At 38.0% G+C, this 21,615-nt stretch overlaps 1 protein-coding gene across 5 annotated transcripts in view; it reads right to left on the reverse strand.

Moving 5' to 3' along the window:
- brsk2b (BR serine/threonine kinase 2b) overlaps nucleotides 1-21,615 on the reverse strand; it is a 121,539-nt gene that overhangs the window by 17,100 nt on the left and 82,824 nt on the right. For 3 of the 5 annotated variants that reach the window (XM_026267958.1, XM_026267962.1, XM_026267961.1), the window contains exons 3-13: nucleotides 20,725-20,810; nucleotides 18,858-18,998; nucleotides 13,084-13,200; nucleotides 10,119-10,152; nucleotides 9,960-10,028; nucleotides 6,798-6,944; nucleotides 5,381-5,412; nucleotides 4,159-4,323; nucleotides 3,339-3,436; nucleotides 1,613-1,763; nucleotides 942-995 (exon numbers count right to left, since the gene is read on the reverse strand). In XM_026267958.1, the coding sequence (XP_026123743.1) occupies nucleotides 942-995; nucleotides 1,613-1,763; nucleotides 3,339-3,436; nucleotides 4,159-4,323; nucleotides 5,381-5,412; nucleotides 6,798-6,944; nucleotides 9,960-10,028; nucleotides 10,119-10,152; nucleotides 13,084-13,200; nucleotides 18,858-18,998; nucleotides 20,725-20,810 (1,094 nt within the window). The remainder of the gene's footprint in view (nucleotides 1-941; nucleotides 996-1,612; nucleotides 1,764-3,338; nucleotides 3,437-4,158; nucleotides 4,324-5,380; nucleotides 5,413-6,797; nucleotides 6,945-9,959; nucleotides 10,029-10,118; nucleotides 10,153-13,083; nucleotides 13,201-18,857; nucleotides 18,999-20,724; nucleotides 20,811-21,615) is intronic. The other 2 variants (XM_026267963.1, XM_026267960.1) reach the window with 1 other exon arrangement.

The raw sequence follows: 21,615 nt of genomic DNA on the forward strand, positions 1-21,615 counted from the left end.
GTGTAATAAATGACTATGGAATTCATGGGAGGAAAGGACAAGCACTAGACGACAGTAACTATACGAGCTAATATTTCTCTCCTTTTAAGCATTGTACAGTATTTGAAAAGATGTTATATGTATTGCATCGTTAATATGCAGCTATAACTATATTAAGATAACTACTGCTTGTAAAACTGCTGTTTAAAATTGTATAAAAGATGCAGGGGAGCTTTTTGGTTCAATTAAGTCGTTACATTTTGAATTGTAAAATGCATAAGCATGTAGTTGATCTATCTAGCATGTCAGTAAAGTATTCAGTTACTGTACCAATACCTAAACCAGTGCAGCTATATTCAATGCAGTTATTAAAGAAAAATCAATAATATTCAAGTCCCGTTCTATTATCTGGCAGACTAAACAGTCTCAGTGGATGCAGACGTAGGACAGGACTGTGAAACTCAAGGTCGAAGAAAAATGCTTGAACAGATGAACACAAACAATCGGATAACCTCTGTCTCTCACCTACTGTAAGTGCACACATCACTCTAAGAAAAACAAACATCCAGGGTGAAGGCAAGAGAAGCATGAAGGCAAAGCGAGAGCGAGGGGAAGAAATTAACAATTTGGGATCTACCAAGGGACAAAAATGCCAGACATCAAACGAAACATGAAAGGCAAAATAAGGGAGATAAGATGCTTTTGATGTGTGTGGAGGGAGCCAGAGGGCCGCTGCTTTACCAAAACCAAGAGGCAAAACCAGAAGGAAAAAACTCATATTTTCACGTGCAACCTCCACTTTCCACTTTTTTTTTAAACTTCCTTCTCAAGCAAACTAAGCTCTTAAGATCTTAAATGTCAGTGGTTGAAATAACTGGCCAGTGCTCTCTGTGGCATGTTTCGAGTGTTAAAACCCCACTGCATCTTCAGAACGGAAAGGAAAGCATGGCGGTGGTTTATACCTCTCCTCCTTGCTTTGCAGTATGGGGTTGGCATCTGAGATATCCAAGCTTTTACTGAAAACAGATTTACTACAGTAAGAGAGAGTAAAGTCAAGAGTAATTTAAAAAAGTATTCATGGAGCTGAACCAAAGCATCTATACAGGGCAAGGACAATGGGGCTGATGAAATGGATAACAATGGACATGGAAAAAAGTAAAAAAGAATTTGTAATAAAATGTCAAAGATACAAAAAAAATGAAAGGCACATTAGAAATCCCATTGTTCCCTTTAAAAGCACTTTGAGAAGTTCAAATTCACCATATGGCACATTCAGCATGCTGCTCGACTAGCTGTGAAACAGATTGTCAGAGAATAGTAAAACACTCAGCTTTTGAAATCATAGGTTTCCTTTTCCAAAGAATTAAGCTGAGCTCATTGATCTTATTTCTTTTACTCTTCATGTGCAATTAAAATGCATTTTTAACAAAGCTAGTATGCTGATAACTGTGAACTTCATTTTGCCAATCCAAAGTTTATTTTGGCTTTTTTTAACAGACATGATTTTCTTCAATTTTCCCTTTCAAGACTCCACAAAACGTGACATCCTTTCAGCTGTGTTTTACTGTGGCACTCACTGCTCCGATTGTAGGGTTTCATAAATAATAGAGGAGCGAGAGATGTGTTGCTGTACCTCTGTCCGTGTTGTGCCATGTCGATGGCACGTCTCACAGGAACTGGAGATCCACCCTCTGTCACGCTCAGCACCTCCATGGACTTGCGCTCTGGCCTCCTCTTGTTGTGCCTCGTCAAGAGTGGAGAGTCCACTCGCTTCCTGGGAGGATCTGAAGAAACCAGCATTTGATAAATTCAATGATCCATAACACTTGAAAACAGCCCATTAAGCCTGTGGGGTTCATAATGGGAAAAACTGAACAGCCGATATTTTTCATTGTCTCTCAGCCCTCCAAAGCATGCAAATCCCAGTAAGCTTTATTATTCTGAGAAGAAATTAATACTTTTTATTCAACAAGGATGCATTAAATCAATAAGAAGTGAGAATAAAGACATAATGTTACAAAAGATTTTTCAAATAAATTCAGTTCTTTTAAACTTTCTATTCATCAAAAAATCTTGAAAAAACTAAAAAACTAAATCATGGTTTCCACAAAATATTAAGCAGCACAAGCATTTTCATCATTCATAATTTCATAATAATAAAGTAATGTTACTTTAACACTAAATTATAATGTTTTCTGAAGAATAACGTGACACAGAAGACTAATAAGCACTGGCTGTTAAAAAGTAACTGTCATCACAGGAAAATGTTAAATTTTAAAATCTATTTAAAGAGGAAAAAAGCTATTTAATTGTTCTTTTTTTTTTTACTATATTTTGTTCGAATAAACAGCCTTATGCCGAGTTCACACTGCAACGATTCTCCCCCACTATCTGGGGTAGCATTCAGTTGCTGCTATGTTTACACTGCACGATGGATTGGAAGGTTACAGGAAGATGGACAGGAAGTTACACACTGCATGGCTTTACAATAGGAAGAATCGCCAGCACCTCTGTCTGGTCCGCAAACTTTGTTTCATAACTCTGGTAACACTTTAGTATAGGGTCCAATTCACACTAATAACTAGTTAATAATAACTTATTAGCATGTCTATTATTAACATATTGGCTGTTTATTAGTGCTTATAAAGTACATTTAATGCATGACATCCATAATCCTAGTCAATACCCTAAACTTAACAACTACCTTATAAACCATTAATAAGCAGCCAATAATGAGGTAATTGAGGCAAAAGTCATAGTTAATGGTTAGTTAATAGTGAGAATTGGATCCTAAAATAAAGTGTGACCATAACTCCTCCCCAAACTTCCCACTGCCCTGTATCTTGCTCTCTCATTGGCTGTTGGTCAGTGCTGATGTATTTTTTGTTTTTGATGATTCACACGGTGTGATTGTTACGCCTGAATTTGCATGAATGAGCATCGATTTGCTTCAGATTTCAGGCATTTTTTGGCAATCCGCAAAAACCTGTTGGCAAGTGAAAATCGTGTCCAAAATCGTGCAGTGTAAATTTGGCAAACATTTCTCACAAACATTAAAAAAACCTGAAACTTTTGAAAAGTAGTGTAAATTACAAGAAAATGTTTTTAAAAAATGACCCGTTTACTTTAATAATGAATGTCTTTAGTTTTTACTGTGTATGATTCATCAGGAAAGACACTGTTCAATAGAAAACTATGGTTTCGTGGTCTTTTTTTTTCTTTTAAACCTTTTGTTTCCACTAGTTTTCCAAGTCTGTGTGGGTGAGGAAATGACCTCACATCACAAAGCTGTTGTGAATGTATTTAAGGTTGAACTACAAACGAACAGATTTCAGACGAATTAACTGAATCGTTCTTACCAATTTCATTTCTGGGTGGTAGATTCTGATCCTCATGGCTGGGATACCTCTCCTTACGGTCCAGCAGGAGGAAGTAGATCATCTTTTCCTGGTTATCACTGGAGGTTGAGTAGGCACGGAGAAACAAAATGCATGTGTGGTCAAGACAGGTGTCTGATATATATACTGTAGTACAATCTCCAGAAGAACCTTCAGCTCAGGCTAATTAACCTCATTAGTTAAAGAGCAAAGAGTAGCATGCACCTCATTCCCAGAGAGCTAAAAGACATCCTGCAGAGATCATGGGATATCTCTTATTTCATTAATGATGCAAGAAGACATAAAATATCCGACAAGAGTCTGGGCGAGTTCAAAAAGTATTTATCCCCAGCGAGAGGGCTTGTGTTGAATTTTTCTGCCCTGGACCACACAGCAGGAAGTAAATATGAACGGTCTTTGCTGCAGGCGCCATCTGAATTGTTTAAATGCTGGGCAAGAGAAGAGACAGAGGCCGTGATGTTTTCGGAGGGAACACCCAGGCCATCTATCAGTGGGGCTAACGAAGTTGATCGTGCACAGCGGAGCGTGCGGGCAGTAATTGTGCAAAGTACGGGAGATGACAGATGAGCGGGAGGGAATGGGCTTCTCTAATAGCCTGCGGCGAAGATGCTGTACTGCGTGTTTACTAACCCTAAGAAACAAGGATGTAAAATAATATTACCCTCACATATGCTCTCCAAAAGCAACAGCAGTCAGTCTTGTCTAATCACAGGCTATAAAGGGCTTTGGTATCACGGGAAACCACCTTACGGATGTGAGCGTCTCATTCTTAGTTACTCACTCGTCTGACAGCAGATCTTTCATCAGTTTGTTCTTGTCCCGGAAGCAGCCCAGCGAGTGCATGCTTTCCAGCACATCTGGATCGATGTCCTCAGTGGAGGGTAGCGTGCGGATCGCCACTTTCCGTGGCACCGGTTGTTCTGGTTCTGGCTCGTTTTTTCCTGCTCTGAATAGAAGATCAAGAACAAGAGCATGTGAAATAATCTAGTGTTCTTGTTTATTTTTCATTAATTGAGCACACATGGTAATCGCCTCCGGCGTGTTCTAGGATCCTTGCTGGTGGTGTAAGTCACAAACAGACCCACATGCAGTCTGAAAAAGCTGAAAGCTCTGGAGATTTAAAACACCCATCATCTACAAATGAACCACATCCCTGTGAGCTTGTTTATTAAATATTTTTGGTCAATTTGATTAACGCTTTCTTCTACCAATAAGAGTGTAGTAGACCCTCAGTTCAAATTAACACATTAATTAAAACATTATCATTTTTTAATCCATTCGGAATATTTTAGGCAATTTTCTCCAAGAGTCAGTTTGGACCCAGTAGCATTATTATCATGTATGAAAATTAAAATAAAACTTGCCTGGCACTGAAACTAAACTAAAATAACATTTTATTTTCATCCTGGCTCAAAAACAAAATAAAATGAAAAATAAAAAAGTTTTAGTTTTTGATACACAATATATTATAAAACTTGAAACCTTTACAACCCACCTGCATTAAACATGAAAGTGCCTCTAGACAACAGTAACACAAGACTACGCTGATAAATGATTTACTTACACCAGTTGTTAGACTACAAAACATTAAAATTAAACTACACTCAACAGAAATGGCTAAATTCAAGTTCAAATTTGAATTCAGAACTATTATAACCCTGGCTCTCAGTCACAAATCATGACTAATACAAAATGTTGGATACTGGAGAGATGTGTGTTTAAAATTAAAACAGTTCAAGACAAAAACAAGGCATTGCTTATGGGGGCAAAAACTTTGAGCGAAGCCAGCCCTCTAGAGCTTAAGGGTCTTTTCCTAACACACACACATTGCTGTCATATCATTACTTAGAAAAGCATCTTCTTCGGTACCGTATGTTCTCAGTTATTGCAGTGAGACACACATGGACTTACAGGACATGCATAGACACAAACACAAACACGCAGACAGATACTGAGCAAAAACAGCCACAGGACAATAGACAAAAAGTGAAGTTTATACTCACATGTACCATGTGTGCTTCTGTATCTGTTCTAACTGTAAAGAGAGGAAAACACATGAGGCAAACCATTATCCATCCATTAACAGACGCAAATAAAGACAGCAGAGCATGATTCCATAAAAGCAATGAATCCATCTCTAAACATCAGGCAGTTTCCTGTTGGCCGTCTCTTATCTTTCTCTCTCTTGTCACATCCTCTGATCTCCCCGGGTTTAAAGTGTGGAAGCTACAAAGACATGTGCATGTTAGCAGCTAATTAAAGCTGTGCCTTAATGATGCCTTAAATTGCTTTAAAATAAGACAAAACAGGCTTGAAAACAAGCCAAAAAGATTTAGAACCACTGCTTTAAAATAAATGTTTCTGTACATTTTCTATCACTGATGTCAGCTGTAATGAATCAAATGATGATGCAATGAATGTGATCAGCAATATAACAGCAAGAATTGCAGTTATGCATAAATTGTGCCATACGAACTGAATTTCAGAACAGATTTTTTTGGCCCTTTAAATTCCTTTAGAGAATCAGGTGCTACAATAAAACGGTGCAGGTAACTGGTGCCATCATTCTTTGTGAACTCCCTCTGAATGTGTGCTGACAGTGTTCAAGAAACAATGACGACACATTGTCCAGATGTCTGTTAAACTGGAGTACTTTTAGTACTCCGCAATGCTCCGTTAGCTTGTTTTAATTGGATCTATAAGATAATATTTCAAACTGGCAATAAGACAGTGGCAACTTCCTTCCCACTCTGGAATCATACAAAAGATCTCTTTTATATAACTGACAAACCGCACAGGAAACGGGCTATGTTTGGATCCTTCCTAGGAGAGCGCTATTGTTTTCAATCACTGAGAGATGTGGGCAGTGAAGACAGCTATCTGTTTTCTCTGGAAAGCAGAAAAGGAAACTGGAGCATTTCAAAGGGTTGGTATTAGGACAAGCTTATAAACCTCTCGTCACTCCAGCATGTTACAGGCAAAACGGGGGCGGCTCTGAAGCAGAACAATGAAAATAGTAACTGAGGGAGAAGAGCGGAGAGATGAGGAGACCATGAAAGAGAGAAAGAAAGAGACAGACTTGCAGGCTTTTTGAAGCTAATGTGTGAGATCCGGACAGACAGGCTGGTTGGATTAGTTCTGCTGTGTGTTGACCTGAAGTGACAGCTCAAAGGCAGAAGAGCTCTCAGACCCATAACACTAATTTAATAGAAATCAGCTAAATATACTGTAGATGTCTGTGGAACTGAAGCGCCAACCAGCATATGTAAACAGTGTAGTCACCAGCACCTATGATTCCTCAGGCCACATGATACATTTAGGAGATAAATCATCTCTTTTATTTCCCAGTATCAGGTTTTACAAGGTTTGAATGATGATATTATGAGACAAAACTGTAATTATGAGCATGACGATGCTGACCGTGAGTCGTTTGGTGGCGTCCACCTCGATCATCCCCCTTAGGAGGTTTTGGCAGTCTGGAGGAATGAAATGGGGAATGTGAAAGACCCCGAGCTTCACTTTCTCTAGCAAGTTCCTCAGGTTATCGTCGTCGAATGGCAAAGCACCCTGACAGAGAGAAATATTACATGTTAGTACTATAATCAATCATTGTCTGGGTCAAAATCCCTCCCAACCCCCATTTTCAGAATAATACCAACCAATATTTTTTTTTTCAATGGTTGATTCTTAATTGATTTTTTGTCCCCCTAATCCTGTATACACTAATGTCAAAAGTCTGGAGTCAAGAAGATTTTTTGTCATATCTTTAAATCTTTTATGCTCACCGGGGCTGCTTTTACATACATTTTTATACAGTAAAAATATAAATACTATTAGCAATTAAAATAACTTTTTTTCCATTTTAATATAAATCTTAAAATGTGATTTATTCCCGTGTTGGCAAAGCTGAATTTTTATTAGCGTTTACATTTAACGCCACATGATCCTTAAGAAATCAATAATATTAATCATCATTGCTGAATATAAGTATTAATTGAAAATAAATGTATTAACAAATAATTAAAATAAGTTGTAATCATGTTTTCTCTTGGATTTATATCTAAACAAACAATGGCAGAATTGAAAAAATAGGAATGATAAATGCTTAGATAAAAAAATAAAACACCCCCCACCATATTTCAGAGAGTTTCATGAAGGAACTCTGCACAGGAAGTAGGACGCTAAATAAATAAAGAAAGGGCTGGCATAGAGAGATGATTGTGCTTTGATAATTAGCTTTGTTTTGTGCCAGATACACTTCATCATTTTCACATCAGAAAGACCCATCAGGGCCCCTGACACTACTGAGATGTCAGCGCTTGATAAATATCTCAGAAAATTCACAAGCATGACTGACAACAGGGCCACGTAATAGATGATATAATCTAGCAAAAACTAGGAAAGTAGAGAGATGATAAATAAAAAAGGATGCAGAATGCATCTCTAACTGAAAGATCAAAGAACAGGTTCCCGGGATACACAGGGATAATTAGATTGCTTTTTGAATAGGATGCAGTTCAAATAGAGCACACAAACACAAAAGAGAAAAGGGAAACAATTGGCTTTTCAATTTCACTGGGACGAACAGTTCTTCTGGGTTAGGATTGTGTTGGGCTCATGGTCTTGAACAGTAATTACACTTGAACCAGCTTGATGATCCAGATTCAAAGCAAGCCGTCTGCTGTCAGAAAATCAGAGTTGTTGTCTGGTTTGAGAATGATTTATTTATAAGCTAGTGCCATTTGTCCTAATTTTTTGATGTTGAAAAACTAAACAAGCATGGATAAGAAATTCTGAAGGTGATCAACAGCTTATTGGTGTGATCGTGCATGTCCACTGGTCTGGGAATCCACTGGTGGGAATATTCAGTTGGTTCTCTACTGGAGCTTAGCAGCAGGCTTGCATGGGGGATTGTGGGATTGACAACCGAGCCGAGTAAGCAGTGGGAACGTCAAAGAGTTGTAGACATTTTTACTTTATGCAAATGAGAGGATGGCAGCCAATCACTTTGAGGTGAAGACAGTGTTACCTGTCATAAGCAGTTCAAATTCTGTGGATAGTATTTTTGGTCATTTCAGATCATATACTTGCACATTACTGTATTCAATTCAGATATAAAAAGTGTTTTCTATGCATTCATTTTGTTTAGGTTAGCAAAAGTGTGTTAAATTTATATTATACTGTTTGTAAACTTACTGTATACTGTATACACACTATTCATTCAGAAGTTTGGGACCAGTACGTTTGTTTTTTTATTTATTTTAGCAAAAGTTTTCAACTCTTTTATGTGTAAAGACAGTAAGAAATGATTTTGAACACCCAAAAAAAAATTTTTTAAATAAAAAAATCAGCTTCTAAAATGTATAGTTCCAGTCCTTGATTCTGATTGGTTGAGCAGAGTTTGAAGCCGTTGTAAATTACACTACAAACATACACCTTTGCTTACTTCTGTCTTTTGCTCGGCAACCACTTTGATTCTGATTCTGAAGAACTACATTTGTTGCGTCTCATTTCGGAGGCTGCATCCTCCGGAGGTCACATTTGAAGGCTGCATACGTCATTGAGGATGTCTTATTTAAGAAACGTAACCGTAATAAAATTAACTGTTATTCCTTGTGAGGTTTAAAATACTATTTTTTTTTTTTTTTACTTTGCAATTTAACGGTTCCTTTTCTTAAATGAGACTTCCCCGCTGATGTATGCAGCCTTAAAATGCGACCTCCGGAGGACGCAGCCTTATAAATAAGACAGAGCTACAGTTTGGTGGAAGAAAACTGTTTTCATTTATATCATTCTTACTACATATATGGAATAACCGGTTTTATGTTTTATGCTTATGAAAACGTTTTATGTTTTCCGCTTCATGTCGCCCCTTAGTTGTTATAAATTCGCTGTAAAGCATGGCTTTTTGGGGTTTATTGCTTAATATGACATCACAGAAATTAATTACATTTCAATTGTATTTAAAAGGGAAACTGCTATTTTAAATGGTAATAATATTTCACACTGTTTCTGTTTTAACTGTATTTTTAATCAAATAAATGCAGCCTTTGTGAGCACAAAAAATAAGCCTAACCCAAAGAGAGATTTTAAATGTCTGACAAGAGTATGACACTCAAATTTTTGTTTAATTCCCTCCTCCAAGAACTTGAAGTCTTTTACAGTCTAAGTAAGGAAGAGTAAGAAGATAAAAGTGGCTTCTTAAAACGCTCAGCGTGCTGAATAAAAAGGGCTGATCTCACTCATGTCTGATATAAAGATGATTCACTGGCTGGAGTGAGAAACCATTGGAGCTTTGGTGTTGTCAGGCTTTTGAGCTCTGACTACAGAGCCGGTATAACACCTTGATTCTCTTAAAGCCCAACTCTTGCTTAGCTGATTAGCTAGCACTGAAATATCCTTGTCTGGATTCTCCCACATCCTCTGATAGACGTTCATTCAAACACAGGGGATTTCTTTTTCCCAGTGCATGCTGCTGAGAGAGAGACTGTGGCTCAAATTTGTCAAAAAGGCAGAGGGACAAATTACAGCAGAATTATATGACACAAAATGAGGTCTCCGCCACAAAAAGGTTTCGCTCACCACCAAAAGTGCAAAGAGAATGACTCCACAGCTCCATACATCAGCTCTCCTGCCATCATATTTCTCCCCCTACCAGAGAGAGAGAGAAGTTAGAAGTGGAAAGAAAGTGATTCAGCGGAAGCTCTATAATGAGAGATGCCACTGAGAGCACGTACTTACCCTTATAACCTCTGGGCAGGCATAGTGAGGGGATCTGAAAGAAAACGGGACAATATGTCATCACCATCCTCACCCAACCTTGGCAAAAACACCCATTAGAGAAGAAACATGCAGTACACTAATTCAGTAATAACTCCTTGTATTTGCATGAGGATCTTCACACAATCGTTTCTGACAAACAACTCTTTGTCTAACCAGCCTATACATGCTGTTGTCAAATGATCCAATAATATAACATTAAATTGTAATGACTTTCTGCAGGAAGTGTGTAAAACAGGTCTGTAATCATCTGAATTGTGTACCGCATTTTAACGGCATGACACATCATCAGAAACGGTTCTCTATATTATTTCAACACCAATTGTCTATAAATGCCTGTTTCTTCATTGCAGGTGTCATATACCATTATGCAGATTGAGTCTGTATTGATAATACATTAATTTAATGGTTTACTGTCTCTGCTTTAAAAACATAACTACTGCTCACTGTAGAGAAAGCTATTATTGCTGTTTTTCAACGCCAAATGCAAGGTTTTTATACTAAATTAAGTGGTTAATGCAACATGCTCCCGCTCAGTAATTTCAATTCTTTTGTGCCTATTTTATACATAGCTGGTGCCTCAATCATTCTGGGTGGAAAGAAATATAAGCTGTTACTACTAAAATAATGTGTTGAAAAAAGGTTATGTTGTTTCTGTGAATATGTCAGAATTTTTCATATACCCATTCGTTTCTGCACACTCATTTTTCACGCATCCAATGCAACCTAATAAAAAATGTTAACAATTCACAATAAGCTTCAACTTGTTAACTTGTTTAACTTTTAAAGCATTACATATCATGAACTAACAATGAAAACCATTTTTGCAGCATTTTTTAATCTAGGTCAATGTTAATTTATACATACGTATACTGTTTCATCCATAACATGTAAACTGAAGGTGTCTTTACACAACCAATTTAAGTCTCTATGCCTGCATAATTCAGTGTAAAGAATGCCACATAAAAGCCAGACTGAATGATGCCTGCTCTGACCCACTTCAGTCTCTAGTTTCAGAGTATACATCTGTACATTCTTTTGTAAATGCATCTATGACACCTCTTTGTAAAGACACTTGAATACCACTTCTGAAGCGCTTCTGTGCCACCTTTGCAGTTTATTATTACTTATAAAGCACATATTCTGCAGTTTATTGAGGCCAAATTCGTAGTTAATGGTTTGTTAATAGCGGTTTACTGTTAGTTTACAATACCTAATGTATTAACTAATATGAATTAAAACGCATTGAAGAAATTCACGTGTGCACTACAAACAGATACAGCACTCTCCACCTCATAATGGTGCAAACTAAACCACAATAAGCACTGAGATAAAAATATTTCTGCAGAAGCCTGATTTATGTCTGTATGTCATGGATATCCCCAAAGATAGGAACATGAGGGAGGATTGATATGGCAAATCAGGGAAGCTACAGGGGGTGATTAAGCTATTGTGCAAAGACCCTGATGGAGAGGAATTACTCATCTAGTCCAAGATGTGGTTCATGATTTTTTTGAAGATATTTTTTCGTTATTCCTCAAGCGCTGTTGGTCTGACTGGAGGGAAGCTGGTTAAAGAGTCAAAAACTGTGAAATAAACTCTTTTTCTTTTGACATTAGCATGTTTTTCACTGTGAGCTAATCTGACTTTGTGCTAGTTAGCTAGTGCTGGCTATGCCTCAGAGAGCAGAAGTGGCAAAGAAAGGTTTCTTTGATGTTATTATCAAACTTGCAAGCTTAGGGGACCCGGAGTAATGGTCCAAACAGGACCAGCGGTACTAGGGAATTTTGCACTGTACTGTGGGTAATCTAGTTTCACATGAATGAAGGTTCTGGAGGGGGGATCTAATTAAATTGACTGGATTTCCAAGCAGCCTTGGACGTTTTTATGTAACCACCCCTTCCCTCAAAATTACCATTGGGTTGCAAACATGGCAGAGACTTTTCAGAACTAAATCCATTCCAAAATTAGGTCAGCCCATCTGCTAAGCAAGGAACGAGCCTCAGATACAAATGAACGAATGCCTGGCACAGAGATATGCCTGGGAGGCTCTGTGTTGGTCTTCCGTTCACACGTAAGGGGTCTGCCCCTTTCAAATTCAATTGGAGTCCATTAACCGTGGTAAACAGAATACATTTGTGTCAAGCCGACAGCATACGAGGAGGCTAAAGATGAATGTGTTTAATTAAAAACTGTCATATCTGTGCCTAGAGTTTGGAAGTCGCGATCAATAATTACAGCATGCCTCCATCGGAGGAAACCATCAAAGCCGTAGCACCATCGTAGTGCTGGCTAATAAGAAGCAGAAGTACTCAGACTAAAGTCAAAGCCATGGTCTGGTCAATCAGGGCGGATTTTAAATTCTTGATTAATCCCCATCTGTGCTAATATGCTCTGCTCTATGGCACATAGCCCACTCGTTTTCATTGATAATGGTGCCTCTAATGGCATGCATTACACATTCACAGGGACTATGAAAGCTTGAGTGAGGTCAAGCAATCATGTTCATATTTTCTAGCGGTTCAGGAAGTGACTCAATGTTAGACTTAGTCCTTCAGATATAGCTATCAGTTGTTAATATGGAGCCATTTCTACAGTTATATTCATAATGAAGCATGCAAATGGCAAGTGGTGCATTTGTGCATTGGACTATTCATGGAGTGAATGCACTATTTTTCAACTCACACATCTCTCAATATCATCTCAAGATGATGCTATTCTTCTCAAAAGCCATTTAATGTGAAGGGACTTTCTATTCAAATCACAACATATGATTGGTATTTTGATCTGAAGATAATTAAACGGTTGCATGAGCATGCACAATTTTTACAAAATTGTACCCAATTATGAACGTTTCCCCTTGTTTTATGAAAAACAGGTTTCACGTATACTGGTAATTGTTGCAGGAAGAAGGAGCGTGACTTACCCACAGCTGGTTTCTAAGAGACTGTCTCCAACTTGTAGAGAAGCCATGCCAAAGTCTGCTATCCTGATGTTATTCTTCTCATCCAGCAGCAGGTTCTCCGGCTTCAGGTCTCTGTGGCTATAAAAAACACGAGAAAGAAAATGTTTAAGGTATAATCATCTACTCACACAGCTTTCTTAAGTGTCTGTAGGTTTCTCTAATATTTTATTGTGTAAGTGTCAATGGCCTGAAGAATGAAGAAAATTATGAAGAAAAAGGAAGAAAAAGACTTATCCTCCATACAATTTCAGCATTATTTCTCAGAAAATAAATATTTTTAACAATAGTGTTTCATTGGTTATTTACATTTAAAAAAAGAATTTTTGAAAAAGAAAACTTGTAGTTCACTCACAAACCTCCAATGGACACATGGATCTACACAAATTTTGTGTTTATTTTTTATTAAATGATCCAGCTTAACTAGATAATTATTCCTTGTTTAAGTTGCCAGTATCAGACTCAGCCCCAAATCTCTATTGATCAGACATCATGGGAAACATCTTGATTCCTTGTACCACTGTGAAATCCTCTGATCCGGCGATAGAAATTCAGAGCTTTCTTTGCCAGTGTCAAGAAGCGAAGCCTCTTTCATCCTGAGCGGGAAAGTGATCGAGGAACACAAGATCATTTTAGGCTCAAGAGATCAAAAAGCAGCTTGTACATTTCTAAAAACGGCTGATCGTGACCTGTGAGCCAATATGCATTTACTGAAGCTTATCATTTGGGATGGTTTGGCAACAACAACTAGCCAGTAATTGTTGGTGGGACAGAAACGTGACTTGAACCAGAAATACTGTCCTCCTGCTTCTGCCGCAATAGCTACAACTGCACCGAAGCAACCCTAACGGTTCTGAGAACTCATCAACCACCTGCAACCACAGTAAACAACATCAGAAATAAAACCATCTGCCAGGGACCTAATTACTCGATCAAGAGATAGGAAGACAGTCAGAGAGGGACCTTGTCAATATTATCCATGCATGGTAGTCGACTCTCAAGCACCACTACGTCGCCACAATCAGTAGATTATTAGTAGTAAGTGTAGGTTTTACACACCACACATTTCCATTTTTAAAAGGTTCTGTATGTTGGAGATGATGCAGAAAATGTGACTGCTGGAAGCACCAGCTATAAAAGACCTGGTGTCTCCTAACCCAGTGATAACAAAGTTATTGCAAAGGTTAAACACAGAGCAGCAATGAAGTTCTTTACTAAAACGATTGATTTATCTTTCCCATGCCAAGGCAACCAAGGAGAAGGAGGAGCTCTCGGTAATGGAAAGATAGCATGGGGGTCCCGGTCAATACTGGTGTGTGTTTACTGAGAGGCTTTTCTGATTAGCTGCCAGTGAGAGACTGAATGGGTAAAGCAGGACTGACTGAATGATCTCTGGGTATCAGGAACTGCAACTATGGCGGCACACAATCATAAACATCCTTTTAAAATAAACTCATCTGTTTGTTTTAAACCATGTAACCAAGTGCTGTACAATTCAAGCCTGCAAATACACTATAAAAACATAACCTAAAGCCATTTTGCTGTTTGGTCTCTCATTATAATGACTTAAGTGCAAGGAAGTTTCATTATAAGATGTCTAATTATGAATGTTCTGGATGAAAAGTCATCAAAATGATGAGAACAGCTTCAGGAAGGAGACTCTTTGATCTATATGACAAACTAGTTACCAAAACATTGGTAACTAGTTACCTCAAACACTGGACTCTTCCCATTTCTTCTTCCTTCGTAAAGTGCAAATGGCATTTAACAGCTTTTAACATTTAACCCAACAGGCCTTCCATTCCGCTCATATTAGTTTGCTTTTTCTCTAGTCTTCCATCACTACACTTTACTTACTGTAGATATGGAGCTGTGTGAAATGGATGGCCATTATCTTCCCTGACAAAGCACACGTTCATGGAACCAATAAACACAATCCCTTCTTGAGGAGAGCACTAGTGTCCCGCTGTGTCATTGCTGTTATGGCCTAATGTTCCTATAAACAGTTCCTTTAGAAGTAAAGGTATAACAGATCCTGTAAACATTTGTGCTTTAAAATGACATACTGTTACATAACACAACTGAAAAAAGTCTAACAGGAATATTCCACCCCAAAATGAAAATGTTGTCATTAATCACTTTACCCCCATGTCGTTCCAAACCCATAAAAGCTTCATTTGTCTTTGGAACACAATTTAAGATATTTTGGATGGTAACCAGGAGGCTTGGGACTGTCCCATAGGCTGGCAAGTAAATTAGTCTGTCAAGGTCTAGAAAAGTATGAAAAGCATAATCAGAATAGTCCATCTGCCATCAGTGGCTCAACCGTAATATTATGAAGCAACGAGAATATTTTTTAAATGTGAAGAAAAAAAGAAAAAAAAAAGAATGACTTTATTCACGAATTAGTCTCCTCTGTCTATCCCAACATCACCATAGCACCATTATGGAGAATATGAGCTATACCTTGGCAGTGTACAATCTTCTGTGTGAGCCGCGCCACAAATTATGGAATAAAGTCATTATTCCTGTTTTATTCGTGTAACAAAAGTATTGGCATCGCTTTATTAGGTTATGGTTGAAAAACTGATGGCAGATAGGCTATTCTGACAATGCTTTCCATACTATTCTGGACCTTTTACTTGGCAGACTATGGGACAGTTACAAGCCTCCCGGTTTTCAACCAAAATATCTTAAATTGTGTTCCGAAGACGAACAAGGCTTTTACGGGTTTGGAACAACATGGTTAAGTGATTAATCACTAATTTTCCTTTTGGGGTGGAGTAACCCTTTAAATAGACAAGAAAAATGCTTAAATCAAATACACTGACAGTACAGCTGGTGCAGACAAAACACTGCTTTCACTTTTTTAGAAAGTGAAGTGACATTCAGCCAAGTATGGTGACCCATACTCAGAATTTGTGCTCTGCATTTAACCCATCCGAAATGCACACACACAGAGCAGTGAACACACACACACACACTGTGAGCACACACCCGGAGCAGTGGGCAGCCATTTATGCTGCGGCGCCCGGGGAGCAGTTGGGGGTTCGATGCCTTGCTCAAGGGCACCTAAGTCGTGGTATTGAAGGTGGAGAGAGAACTGTACATGCACTCCCCCCACCCACAATTCCGTCCGGCCCGGGACTAGAACCCACAACCCTTTGATTGGGAGTCCAACCCTCTAACCATTAGGCCACGACTTCCCCTTTCAATGTCTTTCAAAAAAAAAAAAAAAAAAAAAAAAAAAAAAAAAAAAAAAAATACGAGGAGGTCTCGAACAGAAAAAGTGCGAAACTAAGAACCTTGTGGCAGAAACACAGATCACAGGCATTCACATCAAATGAAATATGTTGTCTACACTGACTGAGGTCCATTTGTTGAGGTTTTAATGGCCACCAATCTCTCACTGTGCCTTTTTCTCTTTGTGTCCTCCTAAATTTTATGTCACATGTATCTCTGTATGCACAGTTCATACTTGAAATCATTGAAATATTCCAGCCAATGACTACTGTCATAAAAAAGCTGTTAATCTTGGAACTGAAGTTAAGAACCAAATTGCTCTTTGGAGTTCATCACAACCTGCATAGGCTACTCATTTAATTCAACCCCAATGTGAAATCCAGACTGCACCGCCGACCTCTATGTCTGTCTTTTATTCTAGAATGGAGCAGCAACGTTACACAAATGCACCCAATCATCAAATCAGCTCTCACAAATTCAACTTCCAACAGGGAAAAACGGCCCTCAAACTGCTAATGCATGTCGTCAGTAGCGTTTCTCATAAAATACACCAATATTCCCATTCAGACACTGGCGCCTGCTTACATAAACAGAATCCCCATGTGAGGCCCAGTTACTTGGACAGGAGTTAACTCAGTTTTTTCTTTTACCTGTATAACAACCATGTGTACCTGACAGCACTTATCATGTAAAACACTGAATAATTGACAGGCTTGATTCAGACTTTAGTCTTTCTGCCTGTCCTCGCAGTGGGGCCAGAAAGCCATAATTTTTTCACTGTGAATACAGTGATAGCAGAGGGCCATCAACTGAGCATATTATCTGTGTGAGGTTTCAAACCCCAGAGAGGAAAATGGCTGCGAACGAGCAGAGGAGAGAACAAGTGATGCCTCCCTGCTATGCTGTTTATTCAGTGCTTTCCATCACCTATTGAGAAAGGCCTTCAAACCATCCATCAGCTAGTTGAGCTGTGCTGGAAGCATGTGGCATTCTTCATTAGGCTGTGCGCCTGCTGAAATGCATTGTAAACAGATGCAAATATTGTGCTAATGGCTGCCCCTTCAGTGCATTAGTATATTAGCATATGAAGAGGCTATGGTTGTGAGAATTCAAACAGAAACATTATTAGCATTAGCAATAGCTCTTAAAGTAGTGAAAAGTTGATGTACTTTTAAATGAAAGTACATTTAGGACTACAGCAGAAAACACAAGCTGCCATCTAACTGTTTAATTTGATACTGTTCTGATGTATAATTTATGAAGTTCCGTAGATTAATACTATGTTAGTCAGACAGCTTCAAACTTGTTGAAAAGGGATTATTTAATGTTTTTTAATTAGTAAGTAAAATTTGAGAATCCACTCTTTTTTCCAACACAATGCAAGTTGTATCCTAAAGCCGCAAAATAAAAACTTCAGGAAAGAAATCTTCATGAAAATCTACATGAAAACAATACAAAATTCCAAAAATGTATCACATTAAGTATCAATATTTCAGATTCTGTATCAATCGTGAAATGTTAACTTATTAGTACCACATTAGTCAAGTTAAAAATTTGTATCTAAAAGTAAATAAAAATGGTAATCCAAACATCAATGATAAAAAAAGAAGAAAAAAAAAAGAAAAAAGATTTGCTTTATTTAATGAAATAAATCAAATAAGTCTTTTTCTGCCTTGATCCATCAACAACCGAAGTTGAATGATCTACTCTTTCATTAACAAAACTGAATTAAATTCTTTTGAAATACCTTTGTAAAATGCCCCCATTCTTTGTGTTTTTGGGGTAGGTCACCTCATTACCACACTACGCTTCATAATTACTGCATCGTTTGTATAATTGCTTCGATAATGAGAACCTACGTTGCAGTGAAGATGAAGGATTTGTTCAAACTAGTTAAAAATTTAGGGAGCTGTATATGAAGGCAAAAACCTTCATTATTTGCTGTTGTACAGTTAACTGAAACCCTCTCGGCAGAAGTCAGAAAAGAATGAGAGAAAGGATATAGAGAAAATTTGAGCACATTTTTCATTTATATCTCAGAAATGTGGAGAGAAAGGGCTTGAGGATACACTCTGTGATAAAATACGGTGCTTTGCTGCAGTTGCACTGGAGGGGAGCTATCAATCTTTGACCCAGAAAGTGTGTATGAGTGTGTGGCTTGAAACAAATGTGCAAAATAGTAATATCTCAATATAATGTTATTACCTATTCAATACAAAGCTTAGTAATAACTGAAAAATGCCTCACTTGAGATGGTTTTCACCATAAATAATAAATGAGACAACAGCAGTACAACACGCCGGACAACAACAGCTGATGGCTATACACTACATGATGTATGAAAATAGACACAAATTTTAGCAGCAACAAAACCAACACATTTGACTTTCTTGAACTAAACTAATGAGTGTGCCGTGCTTTTTGAATGCTCAAAATGAAGGATTTTGATTTCCTATAAATCTGACTGAGATCTTAACACGATCCAGAACTCTTACCATATAGAGTGACTGTGGCAGAAGTCCAGCGCTGAGATGATCTGTCTGAAGAACTTCCTGGCCTCTTTGGGTGTTAACCTGCCCTTCTTTACCAGGTAGTCGAAGAGCTCTCCACCTGACACATGCTCTAGAACCAAATATCTGTGGAAGAAAAGCAGTGGAAGTAAGAAACCCTGACCCACTGCAGCTTTGAGACTCCCAGGACAGGTCTTTTATCATGTCAATCGCTTTTGAAAGAAGTCTCTTATGCTCATCAAGGCTGCATTTATCTGATCACACATATAGTGAAAACAGTGATATTGTAAAATAGTATTACAATTTAAAACAACCACTTTACATTTGAATATTTTTCAAACGCAATTTATTCCTGTGATGACAGAGCTGAATATTCAGCATCATTACTCCAGCCTTCAGTGTCACGTGATCCTACACATATCATTCTAATATGCTGATTTGCTGCTCAAGAAATGATTTTTCATGAAAAAAAAAAAAAAATAATACTTTTTTGTTAAAAAACAAAAGCCTTTGTCAGGTTTAACCAATGTAACAAACAAATAAAAAATGCACCCATTTTGACTCTTGAAATGTATGGTAGTGTACTCCAGTGGTCTGAGACCGCTGATAAAAATGCTTCTATTTAAAATTTTATACTTAAAACAAAATAATTAAAGGGATAGTTCACCCAAAAATGGTCAAAGTCCATAAAGTTAGTAAGGACGCTGTTAAAATAGTCCATGTGACATCAGTGGTTCAACCTTAATTTTTTGTAGCTACGAGAATACTTTTTGTGTGCAAAACAATCTGTGTCAGAATGCCAGCTTCTGCGTCAACAGCATCACATGCATGTGTTGTACTAGGCTCATGAATGCGCATCGAAGACTGACAGGAAAGAGAAGAAATTGTTGAATTAAGTCAGAATTATTGTTTTTGTTATGCGCAAAAAGTATTCTCGAAGTTTCATAAAATTAAGGTTGAACCCTTGATGTCACATGGACTATTTTAACAATGTCCTTGCTACCGTTCTGAGTCAGTTGCTTTGCTGTCTATGGAGTGCCAGAAAGCTCTTGGATTTCATCAAACATATCTTAATTTGTGTCTTATAGGTTTGAAACGACATGATGGTGAGTAATTAATAACAACATATTCATTTTGAGTGAACTATCCCTTTAATTATAACTTTTACTAACAATATAACAATTTTAATAATCTATTAAACATCATAATATTTGTGTTCGGTTCACATAATGTAATAAATGGGAAGTAAATAAATAAACAAATACACCCTACATTTTCAATGTAGTATCAGACTGTTGGATCCCACTGCATTTGAGTGAATGTGTAAATGTGTGCGAAATGTCTTCCTGCAATCGGCCTGTCTGATGGGCAAACACATTTATGTCATACTCACGCATTTATGTATTCATGAGATAGACGCAGACTCCCATTCACACGCAGTCACATTTGAACACACACACAAACACACTCACTGACACACCAGACGTCTGATTTATTAGTCGATTAAAGGATTTTCTCATGCGATTACCTGTCAGCGTTATTTAAATTAAAGATGGATTCGTACTTGATTCGTGTGTGTAAAAATGTTCATAGGCAAATACTTTACGTGCATGCGGCCCATACATCTGTGTCGTCTGAATATTAAGAAAACAAATTCCTCAGCTGCATCCATGGTGGCTCCTTTCTCAATTATTGAAAACGACATTAAGCCCAGCCACTGGAGCGCACGCACATATCCATGGATATCAGCGCGTCTGCTCTTCCGTACAGATACTGAGTTTACCAGCCACTTATACACACTCTGATTATACATTGCATGATGCATGGATAAACAAAAATGGTGTATACTCACAAATATTTCTTATTTTCATAAACGTCGTGCAACTTCAAAACATGAGGGTGTTCTATGAGCTTCAGAATAGCTATTTCTCGTTCCACCTGTAAAGACAATGAGAGAAAAAACAATTAGAATGGTTTCAGTTTTACATTCAGTAGCATAAGGTCAGAGTAAAACACGAGGAGACAATGGCAATTACAGCCTCTGGTTAGTCTGTGCTAGCAGAATGATGTTGTATTGTATTTATCTTGCCTAGCCATGCATAATTAGCATCCCAACACTTTCATTAAGTGGTTAACCCGTTAATCACTTTTTGGCAAGTAGAAAATAAACAGAAGACAGTGGATGGAGGAAACATACAAGTGCAAGTGCCTGGCCTCACGACAAGATTCCTTTGATGAAGAGTTCAGAAGAATTATAAGTAGACAGGACTCTAATTGCATTCGTCTTTGGAAAGGGATACAGCAGCATGATATGGTGATCCATCATCACAGCTGTCACAAAGTGTCCCACATTAGATTTTGAGAGGTGGTAATTAGCGAACATACAGTGCTTCACCGATGCGTTGACGTGTTTTGTTGTTTTAGGGAGTGTACACTCCTGCTGCTGCCGTGGGAAAATCCATCTCTTGTTGCTTTGGGGGAGCACCAGAAATAATTATACTTCATTATCGGTGGGAATATGGGAGCAGCTAATAAGGATAATCCCACACTAATGAAAGCTGCATTGCTGAAGTCGACGCTGCATGAAGTCTCCCATCATACACCTGCTCAGAGACTAACCTTGTACAGTGTCCAAGTGAGCCACAATCCTATTAGACCCAATCACCTTTCATTTGTGCACAGCCAATCAATACTCTACGGAGCAAAAACAATTATAGAAGCAGAGGTGTTATGAACTGAAGGG

This window comes from Carassius auratus, chromosome 7, assembly GCF_003368295.1.
Source record: "Carassius auratus strain Wakin chromosome 7, ASM336829v1, whole genome shotgun sequence".
Taxonomy (NCBI): domain Eukaryota; kingdom Metazoa; phylum Chordata; class Actinopteri; order Cypriniformes; family Cyprinidae; genus Carassius; species Carassius auratus.